Source organism: Balaenoptera musculus, chromosome 4 (genome assembly GCF_009873245.2).
Source record: "Balaenoptera musculus isolate JJ_BM4_2016_0621 chromosome 4, mBalMus1.pri.v3, whole genome shotgun sequence".
Classification (NCBI taxonomy): Eukaryota; Metazoa; Chordata; class Mammalia; order Artiodactyla; family Balaenopteridae; genus Balaenoptera; species Balaenoptera musculus.
Window position 1 is genome coordinate 132,355,301 of NC_045788.1, and position 17,835 is coordinate 132,373,135.

Below are 17,835 nucleotides of genomic sequence, written 5' to 3' on the forward strand. Positions count from 1 at the left end.
TATAAGAATTCTTAAAAGTATTTTGAGGAGAAGGAAAATGATAGAAGATGGAAATCTGGATCTACACAAAGGAATGAAGAGAACAAGGAATGATAACTATGGGGTAAACAAAATATTTAAATCCCTTTAAAAGGTAATTGACAGTCTGAAGCCAAAACAACCACATATTGTAGGCTTTTTAACATTTATCAATAGATGGAAAATGTATGATAATTATAACGCAAAGCCAGGAGGGGAGAGATATATACTATTGTAAGGTGCTTCTACTATCCACGAAGTGGTATAATCTCACTTGAAAGTAAACCACAATAAATTGAAGACGTACACCATAAACCCTAAAGCAACCAACACACACATGCACACAAAAACACATATACACACACACACACACACACATACATATGCTGACAAGCACACACACAAATTATAGTTAAAAGCCAAAATAGAAAATAAAGTGGAATCAGATCGATAATCACATTAAATGTAAATGGTGTATACATTCCAATTAAAAGGCAGAGATGGTCAGATTGGATATAAAAACAAAACCCAAGTATACGCTGTCCACAAGAAACCACTTTTAACCTCAAGATGCAGATTTTAAGTAAAAGGATGGAGTGGTGATCATTTTGAAATGTAGAGAAATAGGTAATCACTATGTTATGCACCAGGAACTAACAGTGTTGTAGGTCAACTATACTTGAAAACAACAAACAAACAAAGCCATAGGAAAAGAGATCAGATTTGTGGTCACCAGAGGCAGGAGGTAGGAGGAGGGAAAATGGATGAAGGCGGTCAAAAGGCACAAACTTCCAATTATAAGATAAATAAGTACGAGGGATGTAATGTACAACATGGTAAATATAACTAACACTGCCGTACGTTGTATATGAAAGTTGTTAAGAGAGTAAATGCTGAGTTCTCATCACAAGGAAAAAAAATTTTTATATTTCTTTAATTTTATATGTATATGAGATGAAGGATGTCCAGTAAACGTACTGTTGTAATCATTGCATGATGTATGTTAAGTCAAATCACTATGTATGCCAATGATATCTTAAACTTATACAGTGCTGTATGCCAATTATATCTCAATAAAACTGGAAGGGGAAAAAAAAGTAAAAGGATGGAAAAAGAATAATTAGAAGACTCTTGGGCTCTAACAGCTTATGGACTAAATTTTCTCATTTCTAACAAGTGACTACTTTTGATGGGAGGGGGATAAAATTCCAAATGCTTTACAAAGCATCAAACTGAGGGATAAAATTATATTGTTTTGGAAAAGATGAGATACGTTTAAGATACACCTACATACCTACATAACAAACACACATAAATGGAATAAATCTGGAAAAGAGAACACTCTAAACATTTAATATTACACTCACTAAAAATAGCTAGTACTTAGCAGGGATATTTTTAGTAATCACTGACACTCTCTAAGACAAAAGGATTTTCCACGTGCCCGTGAGGAAAAGTCAATTTCATGTTCTGTGGTCATCTCTGTTATTCTCCGGAAGTCTTGGCTTTGTAACGTGTGTGGAAAAGAGCTGCCCTTGAGTGTTGAAAACATAATGGGCTATCAAAAAATAGTTATAAATACCATTCTCTTTGTTTTAAGAACCTCATAAATAGAAACTCGGCCTTGTGATAACAGATTTTCAAACCAGAATGGCTTAACCAGGACAATTATCAAGGATTAAGAGAAAAAGCACCCCACGCTCTACGGGCTTTGGCGGCAGTGCAGCTGTGCTGCCGGAGCATGAAGAGCTGTTCGTCACGCCTCCTCTCACACCATCTCCTGGAGGCGGCCTGGCCAGGGAGGCTCGTCACAGGGAGGGGTCCGTGGAGCCTGTGTCCAGTGGTCTGGTGAGAACTGCACATGGGCCTCCCTGTTCTGTGAGCTAGGAGCCAAAGAGTTCAGCCCGGTTCTCTTGAGGACAAGAATTTGCTGTGGAAAAAGCATTTGTCACTGCCATTGCTAACAGCCTTGGCTGGCCCTGCTTTTCAGCCAAGGACTCAAAGAAAAGAAGCAGTAAGGTTAAGAAAACAGGTTCCATTTTCAGCAAAGGGTTGACATGGAGCAGTGAGACTAGTTTCTCTGAAGCCTGGCCACCACACATACAAACTAATCACACACCCAATTTACGACTGCAGAATGTTTAGCAATACTTGGACCCAGGTGCCACTGCAGGAAGTAAAAACATGCTGTGGAGAACTTCTGCTACACACAGCATGGATGAAATCTCACATATATAATGTGGATAAAAGAAGCTGATACAAAGAATATAAAGTGTTTAATGCCATTTACATAAAGTTCAAATACAGGACACTGGTCCCTACTGGGGAGGAAGGGGCCTGAGGAGGAGCTGCCGATTATGTTCTGTTCCTATCTGGCCGGTGGTTTCACCAGAACTTGAGCCATACATATATGATTTGCACTGGTTTCTATACATCACACTTCAATAAAAGTTTACTTAAAACGTTGTTCATGTTTAGCTATCCACCAGGGCAACAGTAAATGGAATAGTAACTTTTTAAAAAATAATAAAACGAGGAAAAAGATTCGTGTCTTAATTCAACCACAGTAAACCTTTGGCCATTATGCTGTTCACAGATTTCTGTTCTGTTCAACTTATCATTTTACTGCTAGGAATTTTCCTCTCCTGTTGAATTGGTATACTTCCTTTTATCAGATGATGAAATTTGTTTAAAATATTATGCTTCCATTTTTTTTTGTTCTGGATTATAAGTAGCCCAGAGCAAAATTTAATGAACCTAGTTTTTCTTGGTTTGCTTGTTTGTTTTGCATATCTATTTCCCTATCCACTTATATGCTTTTTAAAATTTTCTACTTCACCATGAATGATTTTGGTGTAACCAGTATTTTAAGCTACTGCAAATCCTTTCTGGGTAGACATGCTCTGCAAATTTTTCTACCTGTATTATACCAATAAAATGTAAAAGCGGTGGTATTTGGAGATTTCCCTAACTTGAAAGAGCATTTACTAGTTACCTCTCTTCACAAAAGGCCTTCCAGATCCTGTCCTTCCCCCTTACCCCCACTATTCAAGATTCTGGGAAAAACACTGTCATGATTTTACTATTTCTCTACTGTTTTCCAAGCCTTTGCCTTCTGTCTCCTAAAAGCTCTACTGAAAGAGCAACAGACTAAATGATTTGTTATAATTCACTAAAGTTGCATCATATTTTTAGACTGTGGAAAATCTATTTTCATGTTTGATGAGAAACAGACTTAGCCAGCACTGCCAAGACCTGGGGGGAATCAAAGAGCGCAGTAGATGTGCCTCACTTAGCCGCTGCTAATAGCCACCAGGGCAGTTACGATATCTGCTGGCCATCGTCATCTGACATTTGCATGAAATGAAATGCCCCTGCTCTCCTGCAAAGAAACTCTGGCTCAGCCACAGAACCCAGTGTTCGTGGAGAGGCTAGTCTCTGAGAACACAGCCCTCTCACCTCTCTGTTAGGGACTAAGGGCAGTGCTGGAGGGTCAGCAAGTCCATAAGGTAGAGCATGAGTATAAAAAGACCATCAAGTTAAAAGGGGAGAAAACAGGGCAATCAGTGAGGCGCGGTTTCCTGGTGCACCTAACCTACATGGCCAGCACAACCAGGAGGGAGGAGGAGTTACAGAGCCCCTCAGGCATCACGCTGGCTGGTCCCCACTGGGCATCAGAGGGACCCTAATACAGAGGAAGGACGAGGCTCCCGCTTGGTGCCAGTGGAGGCCACGTGAGGAGCAGTAATGGCCACTCCTGCCCTCCCAGCCAGGAAGCGTCAGTGCAGGGGCGCCGGGACTCCCCAGCCCGGCAGTAACCGGGAGGAAGGACGAGGAGGAGAGATGGAGGATCGACAAACGGGGACGGGATCAGAACATCCATAGGCGAAAAAATGAAGCCGGACCTAAACTTCACACCTTATACAAAAATTAACTCAAAATAGGTCACAGACTTAAATGTAAAACCTACAACTATAAAACTTTCAGAAATAAACATGGGAGAAATTCTTTAGGATGGAGCGATGGGCAAAAAGTTCTTAAGACCTGACACCAAAGCATGACCCATAAAAGGAAAAACTGATAAACTGGACTTCATCAAAACTGAAAACTGCTGCTCTTTGAAAAACTCTGTTAAGAAGGTGAAAAGATAAGCTACACAGTGGGAGAAAATATTTGAAAATCACATATCAAACAAAGGACTAATAGGTATAATATATAAAGAAAACTCAACAGTAAAAACAAACAAACAAACAAAACCCATTAGAATAAATGGGCAAAAGACGTGAACTGACGTTTTACCAAAGAGGATTACAGATGGTAAATAAGCCACAAGATGTTCACCATCATTAGCCATTAAGGAAATGCAAATTCAAACCACAGTGAGATAGCACTACACACCAATCACCGACAAAATGCCCCAAACCAACAGACCTGACCGGCCTGGGAATCAGACGCTGGTCTTTACGAGTGTGTACTGATACACGTTTCCGTTCTTTCTGTCTCTCCGAAGCACTCACCCACAAAGATTCCCACCCTCAGGGTAGCAGACACAAAATGCAATTTCAAAAATATACTTAAACCAAGAAAAAGCCAACCTTAGCAGGCTCTCACTCATTGTCAAAGACAAAATCTCTCATTTCTGCTGGTATGTGACCACTATTCAGTGAAAATTCAGAAAAGGCTCCTGTCATTAAAATTAGGAAGACATCAAAGGGACACTCCCAGATTTTAAAATTATAATTAAAAAAAAAATCACTGTGTATTCAAAACATTAACTGTTACTTTGCTGAAAATCACTGGAATGGAAAGGTGAGAAGGCAGCTGAAGACCCTTCAAGAATTATTTTCAAGATTAAGGTCCTAATTCGGTAATTATGGTAATAATCATGCCCCCTCAACCCACCCTGAAGGCTGCAATTACCTGGCCTGGTCAATTCACTGAAGAGATGGAGGAGGAAACAGGGGTCATAAAGGTCACTGAGATCCATCGTGCTCCTGTCTTTAAATATCGGTTCCTGTGTGTCCTGAAATAGCCCGAGACAAACAGAAACGTGTGGTTCGACTGCGTAAGTGTAACACCATGTGCATGTTTACCCACTGTTACCTAGAGTTCAAATTATTTTGAATATTCAAGCCCATTAAAAAATGGTTCTATTAAATAAAAACAACAACAGTGCTTGTACATGAAATTATACCTTTGATATTGCCTTTGTGGAAAGAAGTTGTAAAAGAAACAAGTATGGCCAGTGCTGAAAAGTTCTGAAGCTGGGTGGTGGGTACATGGGTCCTGTCTCTGGACCTTTGCAGATGGTTGGAATTTTACTTATAAAAAGTTAACAAATCACAAGAAAAGCAGTGCTTGTATTTTACAGCGGCTAAAACCTGATGGCTTCCCCCTGGGCCCCCCGCACCTCGGGGGGCAGCAGCCTCCGGTTCTGGGGGAAGTGGAGGACAGTCTTCATCATGCGGTCCGGATCCAGCAGGCGGAGGATGTCCCCGACGCTCGGCTGCTGCCACAGTGACTTGCCCAGGCTCTGGCACGTCTTCTGATGCTCCACGGCCGCTGGGCCCCAGGGCAGCAGCCTAGAGCCGGACGGGAGAGCAGACTGGTCACAAGGCCCCATCAGGAACAGCAGTGCCGATGGTGACGATGGCACCGCAGGTAGCTTTGTCGAGCAGCTAGCACGCCAGGCACTGAGTACATGTCCTGTGTGTTGTATCATTTAATCCCCATCATAACTTAGGGGGAAGGTGGGAGTGATGGAGAGGCTGACAATGATGAGGCTGGTGTGACAGTGTCAGGGATGATAGAGGCCAACACTTATGGAGAGTTTACGATGTGCCAGGCACTATTCTAAGCCTTTCAGGTGTATTCATTTCACTTAATCTGCACGGCTATCCCATAAGGTAGGTACTATTATCATCCCTATTTTGCAAATGCGGGAAGAGAGACACAGAGAGGATCTGGAACGTTGCTCAGCTGGTCCCCTGCCCAGCTGGTAAGTGGCAGAGCAGGAATTCAAATTTGGGGACTCTGGCTCCAGAGTCTGTGCTGGACACAGCGGCAGAACCCTGGCAGCTCAGCGATGCTCTCCTGATACAAACCTTTCCTCGCTGCCACGGGGCCGTGAGCGCACCAGGTCCACCTGCACAGCCTTTGCGCCGCCCCCAGCTCTACCTTCCGCGCCACCAGTCCCCATGGCAGCCGCCCAGAGAGGTCACCTTGCCTTCCTCCTGGAAAGCGACTGAACCCGTCCGCGCCCAGGGCACCCTCGTGTGACTTCCATTAACCTGAGAGGGGGTTCTGAGGCCGCAGGGGATGGGTAGGACGGCTCGCTATTCACCGTGAGGGAGACTGCTTCTGTTTTCTCTCCTCTCCCTCATGTACACAGGGGCTGTTTATTCCAGAAAGAATACAACTGACGCAGCACCACCTCCAAGGCAGTAAGTGGGTGAGGCCACGAGGGAAAGGGAGAGACAGTGTTTATTCATGACCTGGGCTCTTTTAAGAGGCAGAAAATGGTTCTCTTTACTGTTTTTTTCCGGCGGGGGCGGGGGGCTTCTAGGCTAATACATCTTTAATCTTTAAAAAAAAAAAAAAAGAATTCTACAAGGGAAATATTTTTTTCCCTTCCCTGCAGAGTTCTCCTGAACTATTTTTCTTGGCCCAGTAAGCTTACTTCCTGTCTCAGCACACAAAGCTCTTCTTATGTACTGGGCAGATGCTGGGGTGCTGGTCCCAAATTAAGGAGAAAAGAAACTAGGGCAGCAAAGAGAATCTCAGATGCTGTCTATGAATAGCTTAACCCCGGCCCCTGCAGAGCTCAGGCAGGGCCCAAAGGGAGAGGAATCAGCCCAGCCCCTCAGGGCCCAAAGCTGCGCTGGCCAAGGAGCAAGCGGCCCCTGGGAACCCAGGAGAGACAGACAGACACAGAGACAGACAGACAGGAAAGAGACAAACCCAGGGACAGACACCGCACGCGCACACACACACACGCACGCACGCAGACAAGGAAGAGGGCGGAATTAACATCCAGCCAGCGCTCCTCAGTCTTTTCCCAGATCCCCACCTAAGTCACTCCCACCTAAAGGAAGGCACCAAGAGAAAGGTTTTCAGAAGAATCAACTAAATGACCCCCAGGTCAGGAGTGAGTCCGAGGGCAGGTCTGTGACAGACACACACTGTCAACCAGTGAGGTGGCCCAGCCCAGACAGGCCCGGCCATCGGGGACCATCCTCCCAGTGAGGGGCCAGAGCAGCCCACGCTGGCAATGGTGTGTGAGCCGAGGGGTCCACCCAGCCCCCCTTTTCCCTGGGGGAGCTCACTGGGTGGGGCCTTCAAGGCCTGCCGTTCTCACCTCCAGGCCCAGCGCTCACCTGAAGTTGACCAGGCTATGGTTGTTCTGTTCGTAGGCCCGCAGGAGAAGTAAGATCTTCTGGTCTAAAGTCAGTTGAGGGTCGGTTTAGAAAGCTTCCTGGTGACCCCCCGAGACCTTATACGCTCTGATCACACCGCCCGGTCCCCGCACCCTCACCCAGGACGCTGAGAGAGGCTCCGTAGGCCCCGAGGAGCACGGCGAAGTGGCTGCTCTCGCAGACAGAGGGACACAGCCTCACTGCCACCGACATCAGGTCCACCAGCGCTTCTGGAAGAAAAGAACACTGAGATGCCCAGCAATACGGGGGATGGGCACATGCAGAGTAAAAGTGGAGAAGGAAGCACTTCAGCAGACACAAATGCTTGAGCTATCCTTCTCTAGACAACACTGGCCGGAGGACTGTACCTGGTCCCTTCCCTGCTTTTTCCTTTTTTAAAATAAACACATCTTTGACGAGGCTGCCATCAGCCTCTCCAAGCCCCCTCCCAAACTTTAAGCATTTTTCTCCATGATTATGTTACCAAAATCTCTAATATTTCTACTCCTGCCTGAAAGCGGGGAGCCTTTCTACTTTTTCTACTGCCTGTACCAGGAACTTGGGTAAAGGTTCTCTCCAGTTCAGCAGTTTATTACAGACCAGCTCTGCAGTGATTCCTAACAGTTTGGGGATGTCAATTTTGTCTCTAAACAGGGCATGGCTTCGGGAGGGCAGGACCCCTCAGACCTCTGCCATCTCCCACGGCCTTCGCCACGCTAACGTAAACGCTCACCAAACCGACCAGGGAAGAAGCCTGGGCTGTATGAGTCCCTAGCAGGGACCCACCAACAGGGACCTTCGAACCCTTCGCCCTTGATGAAAGTTTCAATCACCCCGTTAAGACATTTAACGCAACCAAACAATTTCTGCCGGGTGAGAACCCCCCTCCTGACTGCCCTTAAGCCCCAGGTTTTAGCGCTCGCCCACGACACGGCAGGAGACCTTAACTCTGGCTTCCGTAGGCCAGAATAGGCTCTCAGGAGAGGTGGTCTGCGTTTGCTGCGTGACCCCAAGTCAGAGGAAACACTTCTTGAGCTGGGATTTGACAGACATGAAATATTCGGATACCGTTTGGGTAATGCTTCCTTAGCTCTGAGAACACATGAAATCCGGGAATAAGCTCCGCGTCTGAAGTGGGAGGTGGGGTGAGGAATCACCTCTGATGGGACTGCCTGGGGTTTCCTGCTCTCCAGCCGTCAGCAAAGTGGGCAGGAACAGGGAGTGCTGGGTGAGCATCATGTGGACCACCGAGAGCTGGGTGAGCCGCGAGCACGCGGCGCTTTCCGGGAGATACAGGAGCTGTACGGCAGCACGAAGGGCCTTTAAAAATGCATGGTCCTGATACCGAAATCTAGGAGGCAAGAACCAAAGGGAAAACTAGCTTCATAAACAATAGAAAACCTTTTCTCTCGACATTTTATTCAGGAAAACTTCCAACATGCCACAAAGGTGAGAATCCTAGAGTGCACATACACCCGTCACCCACACCACCCATGCTGCTGCGGCACACCTGCAGCAGCACACACCTAGTCGCCCACCCGTCCCAGGGAGCACTTCTGACCTGGCCTACCTGCCGGCTCAGCTTCCCTCCTTCCTTCCTTTCAGCTACTCAAAACACCCCTCTAACGGTTCAGAAGCCTTCTCATCTTAAATCCCTTTAGAACCCACTAAAGAAATGAAAGCATCATGCTCTGGAGAAAAAAGTTTTTAGTCATATGTGAATATTGTTAAGAATCACTTAGCACACAGGCAGCATTCTAGAAACACAAATTAACCAAAGACTCAAAGAAATGTCGTCATGTCATGAAGGTAATCCTCGGTTGCCATTAACCTCTGACTCACCTTCACTTATTTCTCTCTCTTGGGTGTTTTTCTCTGTTTCAAATTGATGAATAATCAGGGAAATGAAAATTACAGGTGCAATGAAATACCGTTTCATGGCTACCTGACTGCCAAAAAGAAAGAGTCTGACCACATCAACTGCTGGTGAGGAAGTGAGGACAAAACGAACTTCCATACCATGTTACGTTAGCTTGGAGAACAAATCAAAAAATCTTGTAAAACTGGAGCTGTGCCCACATTAAGAGCCAGCAAGTGACCCCTCCCCTAGAAAATCTGGCACCTGGGCACAAAGAGACATGCAACGTTCACTGTAGGGTCGGGAGGGAGGAGGGAAGGAAAGAAGGGAGGTCCTGTCCGTGAGTAGGACGCTGGCTACATGAACCGGGGTACGGTCGTAAGACAGAATGCCCCACAGCAGTAAAAAGCAATGACTTGGATCTCCATGTATCAACATGGGTAACTCAAAAACTTCTGAGTGCAAAAAAGGGACAATAAAGTGATACATCTGTATACAATGTCAAACTCAATAAACACTGTTGTTTATTGTTTAGAGACATACTGACATGCAACCAAAGTGTTAAACACACAGGGCCATGACAAAACTCAACCTCAGAAGAGTGACACTTTGGGTCAAGGGAGGGAAAAGACGCAATTAGGGCAAATAGAGAAAACTGTCAGCATTTATTAAATATGGGTGCTCTTGTATTGTTCTCTGCACATTTCTGGCTTTTAAAAAATATTTCAGTAAAAAAATTTATTTATTATTTTTTTCGGCCGTGCTGCGTGGCTTGTGGGATCTTAGTTCCTTGACCAGGGGTCGAACCCGAGTCCTTGGCAGTGGGAGCGCGGAGTCCTAACCACTGGACCACCAGGGAATTCCCAAAAAATATTTCATTTTTTAAAGGCTGTTTCTCTCATCGCTGTTAGAAGGACACACATGTCAACGGGCAAATCATTTTCCCTCCCCAACACTGCTGTCTCGTCTCGTTTGCCCAAAATGGGAGCAGTATCTGCTCCACCACGTCCTTTACGCTAATAACAAGCTACACCACCGGCCCTGCACCAGCAAAGACACTCGCCGCCTTACTGAACAGCACCAAGAAGATAAATTCAACTTACTTGAGTCCAGTCTTCACAAATTTCTGCCAGTCACCAGGATCAATTTCATTAAGTGAATTCTAGGAATAAAGTAAGCAAGAAATATATGTGGAATATCTGAATTAATTTAAAATAGAGGACACAGAATTTAAATTACAGCCCTAGAGTAAATATGGAATATAGTTATCTAAGTAATTCGCAAAAGCTTGTAGTTGCTTCTTACTGTGATTTTTTAAATTGTTTTGTTATTTCCATTAGTAGCTCTGTCTTAGCATACCTATGATCACCAAATGACCAACAGAAAATTCCCAAGTAGCTGTGTAACTTTCCCCTTTGTCCACCACTCTGAATAGCACTGACTGATCTGCGACACACAGAGGTGCAGCCACATGTGACTGTTTAAACACATGAGAGAACGTCTACCCAGAGCAAGACCACTGCGCCCTAACAGGGCCAACGTAAGTGCACAGTCCCTGACGTGGAGAAAAATCTCCACACATGGTGCATTATGTTACATCGGAAGAGTGGCTGCTCTGGAGGGAAGGGGACCACCTGGGAGAAAAGCACAAGAGAGCTTTCTGCAATGATGAAAATCTTGGAGAGCAGTGTGGGCACAGGGGTACGTGTATCTGTCAGCACTAAACTACACACTTAAGACCTCATATTCCACGAGATGAAAACCACACCTCAATTACAAGGAAAGGGCTGTTGGAGATGCTGATAGCGGGGAGGCTGGGCACGTGTGGGAGAAGGGGGCACGTGGCAACTCTGAGTTTCCACCCAATTTTGCTGTGAACCTAAAACTGCTCTAAAAAATTAAGTCTGTTAAAAAAGGAGCGGGGGAAGCAAGAGAGAGAGAGAAAGAAAACAGCAAAGTGGGGTAAGGAGGGAGGCCTGTCCCGAGAACACAAATCCCTTGAAGAGCACAGCCCAGCACCCCCAGCTCCACAGCTCGGTTCCCTTACATCTCAGGAATGCTCCTCCTCCTCTTTCCTAGCTCTACTGGGTCAGGTTCCTACATGCCTTAAGTTCACAATCTTGTAACACAACACATTAAGTTCTTCCGGATGCTAATTATCTCTGTGCAAAAATGTAACATTAAAAATAAAAGAAAATAAAGGCCCAAAACAGCTAAATATTTCCAAATTTTATGAAAGCTCTAAACTCACAGAGCCAGGAAGCTCGTTGAACCCAAAGCACAGAAAACCTGTAGAAACAACTCTCGGGCGTATCGTAATCATATTGTTTAAGCAACGTAAAGAAAAAAATCCTCAAAGCAGCTGGAGTAAAAAGGCATCATGTAAAGAGAAATACAGATAAGAATGAGAGATTTCTTATCACAAACAATGCACACCAGAAGACAGTAAAGCAACATCTTTAAAATGCCTGAAGAAAATAAAAACTGTTAACCAGGAATTTTGCACCCAGTGAAACTCTTCCTAACTCAACCTGAGGCCAGTATTACCTGACCCTAAAGCCAGACAAGGGCACTGCAAGAAAATAAAATTATAAGCTAATACTCCTCATGCACACAGATACAAAATTTCTTGGTAAAATGTCAGCAAATCAAATCCAACACTATATAAAAATGACAACATATCATGACCAAGTAGGTTTATTCTAGGAATGCAAGGGTGGTTTAACATTCAAAAATCAGTTAATATAATTCACCCCATTTAACAGTCAAAACAAAAAACAATACCATATAACCATCTCAGTAGATGCAACAAAAAAGCATTCCGACAAATTCCTGCAACCATTCCTGATAAAAGATGGCTCATCATTTCAAAGCTTGCCCTCCACCTGCCCTTCGCCTCCTAGGCGCGGCTCCTCTCATCCCCCACCAGGTCGAAGTCACGCCACCTGGCTTGAATGTATCTGCAAGCCTGGGTTTGTCTATCTCACTCGTTCCCTTAAAAGTTTAACCAGGGGCTCTAATAAGAGACACCGACCAACAGTTCGTTTAATCTTAGCAGCATCTGCTCCTCGCGATCCTGGGCACCATCATCTTGCTGGCCGCCGCTAAAGGACGCGATCAGCCACTGTACACAGGCCTCCAGCAGAGTCCTTCTCCAAGCACGCAGCTCTTCCGCCGACCCTTCCAGGACAGCCAAGACAGAGTCAGCCACGACCCAACTGCGGCAGAAGACAAAAGTCAGAGTTACAGGCATGGCCCAAATCCCTCTAGCTTTAAGTATATATAGTCCAACATCACAGTGGGCCATATAAGGCAGATGCCCTGAGCCCTGGTCCCTACACTAACTACCCAAGCACAGAGACCACAGGCTTCCCCTGTCCCTTACGCAAACTTCAAAGACGTACCAGAACTTTTACGACTAGGGGAAACACTATTAGCACACCAGAAAAAGGATATATTGTCCAGACTTTGTCTAGATCAGGCTCTCTCAGCCTCAGCGCTACTGACATTCTGGGCCGGAGAATTCTCTCTTTGCGGGGAGGGGAGGGGGCCTGTCCTATGCGTTACAGGATATTTAGCAGCACCCTTGGCCTCCACCCTCTAGCAGCCAGAAGCAACAAGCCCCCCATACCCATATCGTGACAGTAGAAGATGTCAGGCGTTGCCAAATGTTCCCTGGAGTGGGCAAAATCACCCCTGGTTGATAACCACGGCTCTAAGGGAATCAGAACCACCCACTTATGGAGACGAACTTGCTCCAGCCAGGATGGAAGTAGAGTTCTCGGAGGAACTGCGTTCTCCCCAACTGCACAACAGCAGTGCAGCAATTTCCACTGCTTTATAACCACTACCGGGAAAAGCGAAGCTGAGACAGGGAGAGCCATTAAACAATCTGAGCCTTCATACCTCTTGTGACCGCCTGGAGTCTGAAGCAAGCGGGGCAATCGGTCCATGAGGACATGGAGGTCCTTGGCTCTTGCAAATGGGACCAGCTGGGCCAGGATCTCCTGATGCAGCCCAGACTCTAGGGGCCCATCAGCACTGAGAAGCCTGGTCTGCAGCGGCCTCCACAGGGCCTTCCTCAAGACAGGAATGACAGCAGAGGATACTGGGGCAGACAAACAGGAGAGGGAGGTGAACACCGCGGAGCAGTACAACCCGCTCACAAGGGCTGACGGCTCTATCTCAGGGAACCTGTGACCTGCGTGATGCCACACTGGTAGCACGAGACTGACCACGGCAGGAGCTGTGATGCCACGGAAATCGGCAAATGCTACAAATCAGTCTCCCCCAAGAGCCAGCTGTTGAAACATTTATCAACACGCCACTGGTCACCTCTCATCACTCAACCCTGACAGGGACTGTTCAGTCCCGCAGACCCTGGGTACAGCCCCAGCTCGAGGGTCGTGACGAGACGGTGAGCACCCAGGTCCTGAACTCACTCGGGAACAAGAAGAGCACTGAGAACCACTGGCCGGAAGACGCCCTCCTGCAGGGGCGCTCTTACTTTTTAAAAACATCTGTTATCGATGATGTGAAGCTATGCAGCACAGAGGTAAAGCAGTGAGCGAAAAATCATTCATATACACGACAAAAATGAATTAAATTAAATTGGAGGTGATCAGAAAGTGCCTTGGATCTGAAACCCAATGGGTGGAGAGAGAAGAGAGAGCTGGGCCCAGCTGAGTGCCCCGCCTCAGCACAGACTCACCAACGCTCCCAACGGTGGGGAGAGGGGGACAGGGCAAAGGACCATCACCCGAGCCACTCCCTCAACCTAACAAGACCCAGCCGGGGTCGCTCCTTCCTTGGCCCCCAACGGCCATAGCTACCGCCCACCGCCGGCCCCAGCTTCCCGTGGGTAACTCAGGGTCGATGGGAGCTCCATCCTCAGAGCTGGGTCAGATATCGGAGGAGAAACAGAACTAAACGACACCCCCAGAATGTGGAGTCCCAGGGCTTAAGGGCGGACACACAGTTCTCAGCCCTCCCGGCTGCCCAAAGCCCCCCTTCCTGTACCTCCTGCGGGGCGCGTGAAGTGCTCCCGGGTCCTGCGCTGGAGGTACGTGCGGACGACAGGGAGGAAGTCATCCAGGGCCTCCTGCAGGCAGAGCCCCAGGCTGGCCCGCCCGCACCACCGCTCAAACCGCAGCACGTGGGGACAGCTGTGCTGCAGGAGCAGGGCCGCGGTGCCCAGGGCCGCCGGCGTCCGCCGGGCCAGGCAGTAGTCGAGCAGAGAGACCCCGACGGCGGGGGCCAGAGCCGGCTCTCTCTGCAGAGCCTGGAGGAGCACGGCGTCCAGCTCGTCCACGGCCAGCGTGGGCAGCAGAGCCCCCAGGCCTCTCACGTACTCGGAGGCCCAGAGGAGCTCGCCGCTCTGCAGCTGCTCCTGGGCGCGGCTGGTCAGCAGCTGGACCAGGGTCTCCCCGAGAGCGTTCAGGTGCCTCTCCTTCTGGCGGGACTCAGTGGGCCGTTGGGCCACCAGGTGGGCCTCGGGCAGGCTCAGCAGGGCCAGGGTGACCTCCCGGAGCTGGGCGCCCTCCATGTACGGGTGCAGCCCCTGCAGGGCTTCGAGCTGAGGAAGGGTCTTTGGCATCGGCGTGGCTGCGCGGGCCCTCCGGTTCCGCAGCTCTTTCAGGACACTCTGGGTGACGGCCTCCGAGTACCTGGCCAGGAGGCCCAGCTGACCAAGGCCCTGGAGGACTGGGGCACTCGCCACCAGCAGCGGAAGGACGCCCGCGCTGAGGTGGGCCGCCAGGAGCTTCACGAGGACGGGACTGAGGGTGTGCGGGGGAAGCGCCTGCTGCTCCAGGGCCAGGTACCAGGCCTCCAGCGTGGGATGCGTGAGGATGGCCACGAGCACCTCCTCCAGCGTCTGAAACACAGGGACAGGGCCCAGACCTCACCCACGGCCCGGCCACAGCGGCCACTGAGGAGGACGGAGAGCAGAAAGCAGCTTCCCTAAGCCACTCCACCCTCAAGCTCACGTCCCAGTGCCCCTCTCAGGGGTGCCCGCAGCACCCCAACCCAAGCCCACAGCTCTTACCCCATCGTAACGCACCTCCTCCCCTGTACAACGATGGGGCCCGGACTGTGACTCAGTCAGTGACCCCCAGACCGGCAGGAATCTGATGAACGCAGCCTGAATGAATTCACTGTGCAGTAAAACTCTCTCCACAGTCACTCAGGCAGGGCCGGGCCACGCAGAAATGCCAAAGTGGGAGGACGATCAATCCTCTCCTGGTTCCTCCCTAGCAGCCCTGCCCTCCTAAATAAATCTGGTTGAGGGACGTGGGTACCACCCGACAACCAGGGCAGGGCTACCCTGGCTCCGGAGAGAGTCCGTGGCTGGGGAAGATGGGTAGGGGTTAAACGATCCAGAACTGAAGGTGAGCCTGCGTCCACTTTCAGAAGGAGACTGGGCCTCCAGTGACCCCCTGAGGAACTAGCTCTGACCCCGAGACTAGTTTAAACCACCGAGCAGAGAGCAGCCGAGTGTGCTTTGCTGGATTAGATGATGATTTGATGCAGCCTCGCTGAACACGATTCCTAGCCAATGAAGTCACCCAGTCCCCGGGGACAGAAATACATTTTTTTTCCTTATTTACTCTTCAGGAAGGAAAGAGGAGCCTATCACACTTTCCAACTGAGCTCTCCCAAATAGAAAGAAAAACAGAAAAGCACACATCAGGAGTGCTTTGCCCAACAACTGGCTAATAGGTGGTCTTGCACCAACAAATGCCTCCCCCCGAAGAAAGCCCCCTTGGAGATCAAAGGAAGGGAGCCATGCGTTCGACTGTGAACTGAGGAACATGCCTGCACCCAAACCCAGTACAACAGGTCAAATGGCAAATGGTGAGAGATTCAGCCTGGCCCCAGTTAAAAAGCTGACTCCCGAGACTGCCAGCAGGAGGGAAGGCTCACTCTTCCCCAGGCAGTGTGGTCGCTGTGTGTACTCACGATGAAGGGCCTCACCCACTGCCCAGCCTTTACTCAACACAGGCTGCAACCCTTTAAGAGGAAAATACGCAGTCCGAGTTCTCAGGATGCTCACGGCACAGCGGGAGGGAAAGTGATCGCAGCAGGGCAAGTGTGGGCACAGAAGTGACTGGAAAGATGGACGCCCCAAGTAAACCGTGCTTCTCGCGGGGTGGGGGGATGGTGCTTAGTGCCTCCTCTGGACTTCTCTGCACCTCCCTGCTTCCCTGCAGTGAACATGTACTCGCTTTTAACCAGAATGGAGGGAAAGCCAGTGGCTGTGACCTCACAGGAAAAGGCGAACCGGAAGGAGACCCAGGGAGGAAGGGCGGCGGTACCTTGTCATTGGCCAACTCCAGCGAGGCCATGGACTCCACGTCCAAAAAGAGGTCGGACTCAGCCTGGGCGGCCTGGCACTTCTGCTGGTTCTGGGTGTCCAGCTGCTGACAATGGATGACCAGGCGCCTGAGGAGGTCCAGGAGGAACTGCAGCAGGGGAGGCCCCGTCCTCCTGCCCAGCTGTGAGGACGAGAGACACACGACCCTCAGGCCCAGGAAGGGCTAACAGTCACCAGAACAGAGACTGCCGGGTCACGCCAGGGCCAGAAGGGGCGAGTTGCAAGAAACAAGAATCAAGGAGGGTAGCAGGCTAAAATGGCAACTCCCCGTAAACTGCCAACAACCTCAAAGTCATTTCTTTTTTTTCTTTTCTTATAAAAGTTTTTAAATTTTATTTATTTATTTTTGGCTGCATTGGGCCTTCGTTGCTGCGCGTGGGCTTTCTCTAGTTGCAGCGAGCGGGGGCTACTCTTTGTTGCAGTGCGCGGGCCTCTCATTGCGCTGGCTTCTCTTGTTCCGGAGGACAGGCTCTAGGCGCATGGGCTCAGTAGTTGTGGCACATGGGCTCAGTAGTTGTGGCTCGCAGGCTCTAGAGCACAGGCTCAGTAGTTGCGGTGCACAGGCTTAGTTGCTCTGCGGCATGTGGGATCTTCCCAGACCAGGGCTCGAACCCGTGTCCCCTGCATTGGCAGGCAGATTCCTAATCACTGCGCCACCAGGGAAGCCCTCAAAGTTATTTCTTAATAAGACATGTCCTCCTAAATCTTGTTGAAACACACAGATTTATTTGGACCAAGATGAGGGGGAAAGGCCCACCTCAGCACCTAAACTAAGGGACTTCCCTGGTGGTCCAGAGGCTAAGACTCTGCACTCCCAATGCAGGGGTCCCGGGTTCAATCCCTGGTCAGGGAACTAGATCCCACATGCCGCAACTAAGAGTTTGTATGCCGCAACTAAAAAAGATCCCGCACGCGGCAACTAAGACCCAGAGCAGCCAAATAAATAAATATTAAAAAACAAACAAACAAACAAAAAAAACCTAAACTAAAAATCTGTAAACCACCTCAGGGACAGAAGGCCCAACAATGAGCCGCCGCATTAAAACTCATGAAGGAAGAGGAGACGCCTGGTCGTGCCGCGGACCCGCTCAGCCGTGCGAAGGGCCCCGCCCGGCCTCAGCTGCCCCAGCGACCACGTTCAGCTGCACGTGGCTCCCAGTCTGAGATCT

The 17,835-nt window shown here is 48.9% G+C and overlaps 1 protein-coding gene across 1 annotated transcript in view; it reads right to left on the bottom strand.

Annotated features, from left to right (window-relative positions):
- Positions 1 to 17,835, bottom strand: part of URB1 (URB1 ribosome biogenesis homolog) — a 66,168-nt gene that overhangs the window by 11,733 nt on the left and 36,600 nt on the right. The window contains 10 exon segments of the mRNA XM_036850460.1: positions 4,939 to 5,041; positions 5,429 to 5,600; positions 7,395 to 7,458; positions 7,553 to 7,663; positions 8,591 to 8,784; positions 10,395 to 10,453; positions 12,326 to 12,509; positions 13,198 to 13,399; positions 14,311 to 15,166; positions 16,608 to 16,787. Of these exon segments, the coding sequence (XP_036706355.1) occupies positions 4,939 to 5,041; positions 5,429 to 5,600; positions 7,395 to 7,458; positions 7,553 to 7,663; positions 8,591 to 8,784; positions 10,395 to 10,453; positions 12,326 to 12,509; positions 13,198 to 13,399; positions 14,311 to 15,166; positions 16,608 to 16,787 (2,125 nt within the window).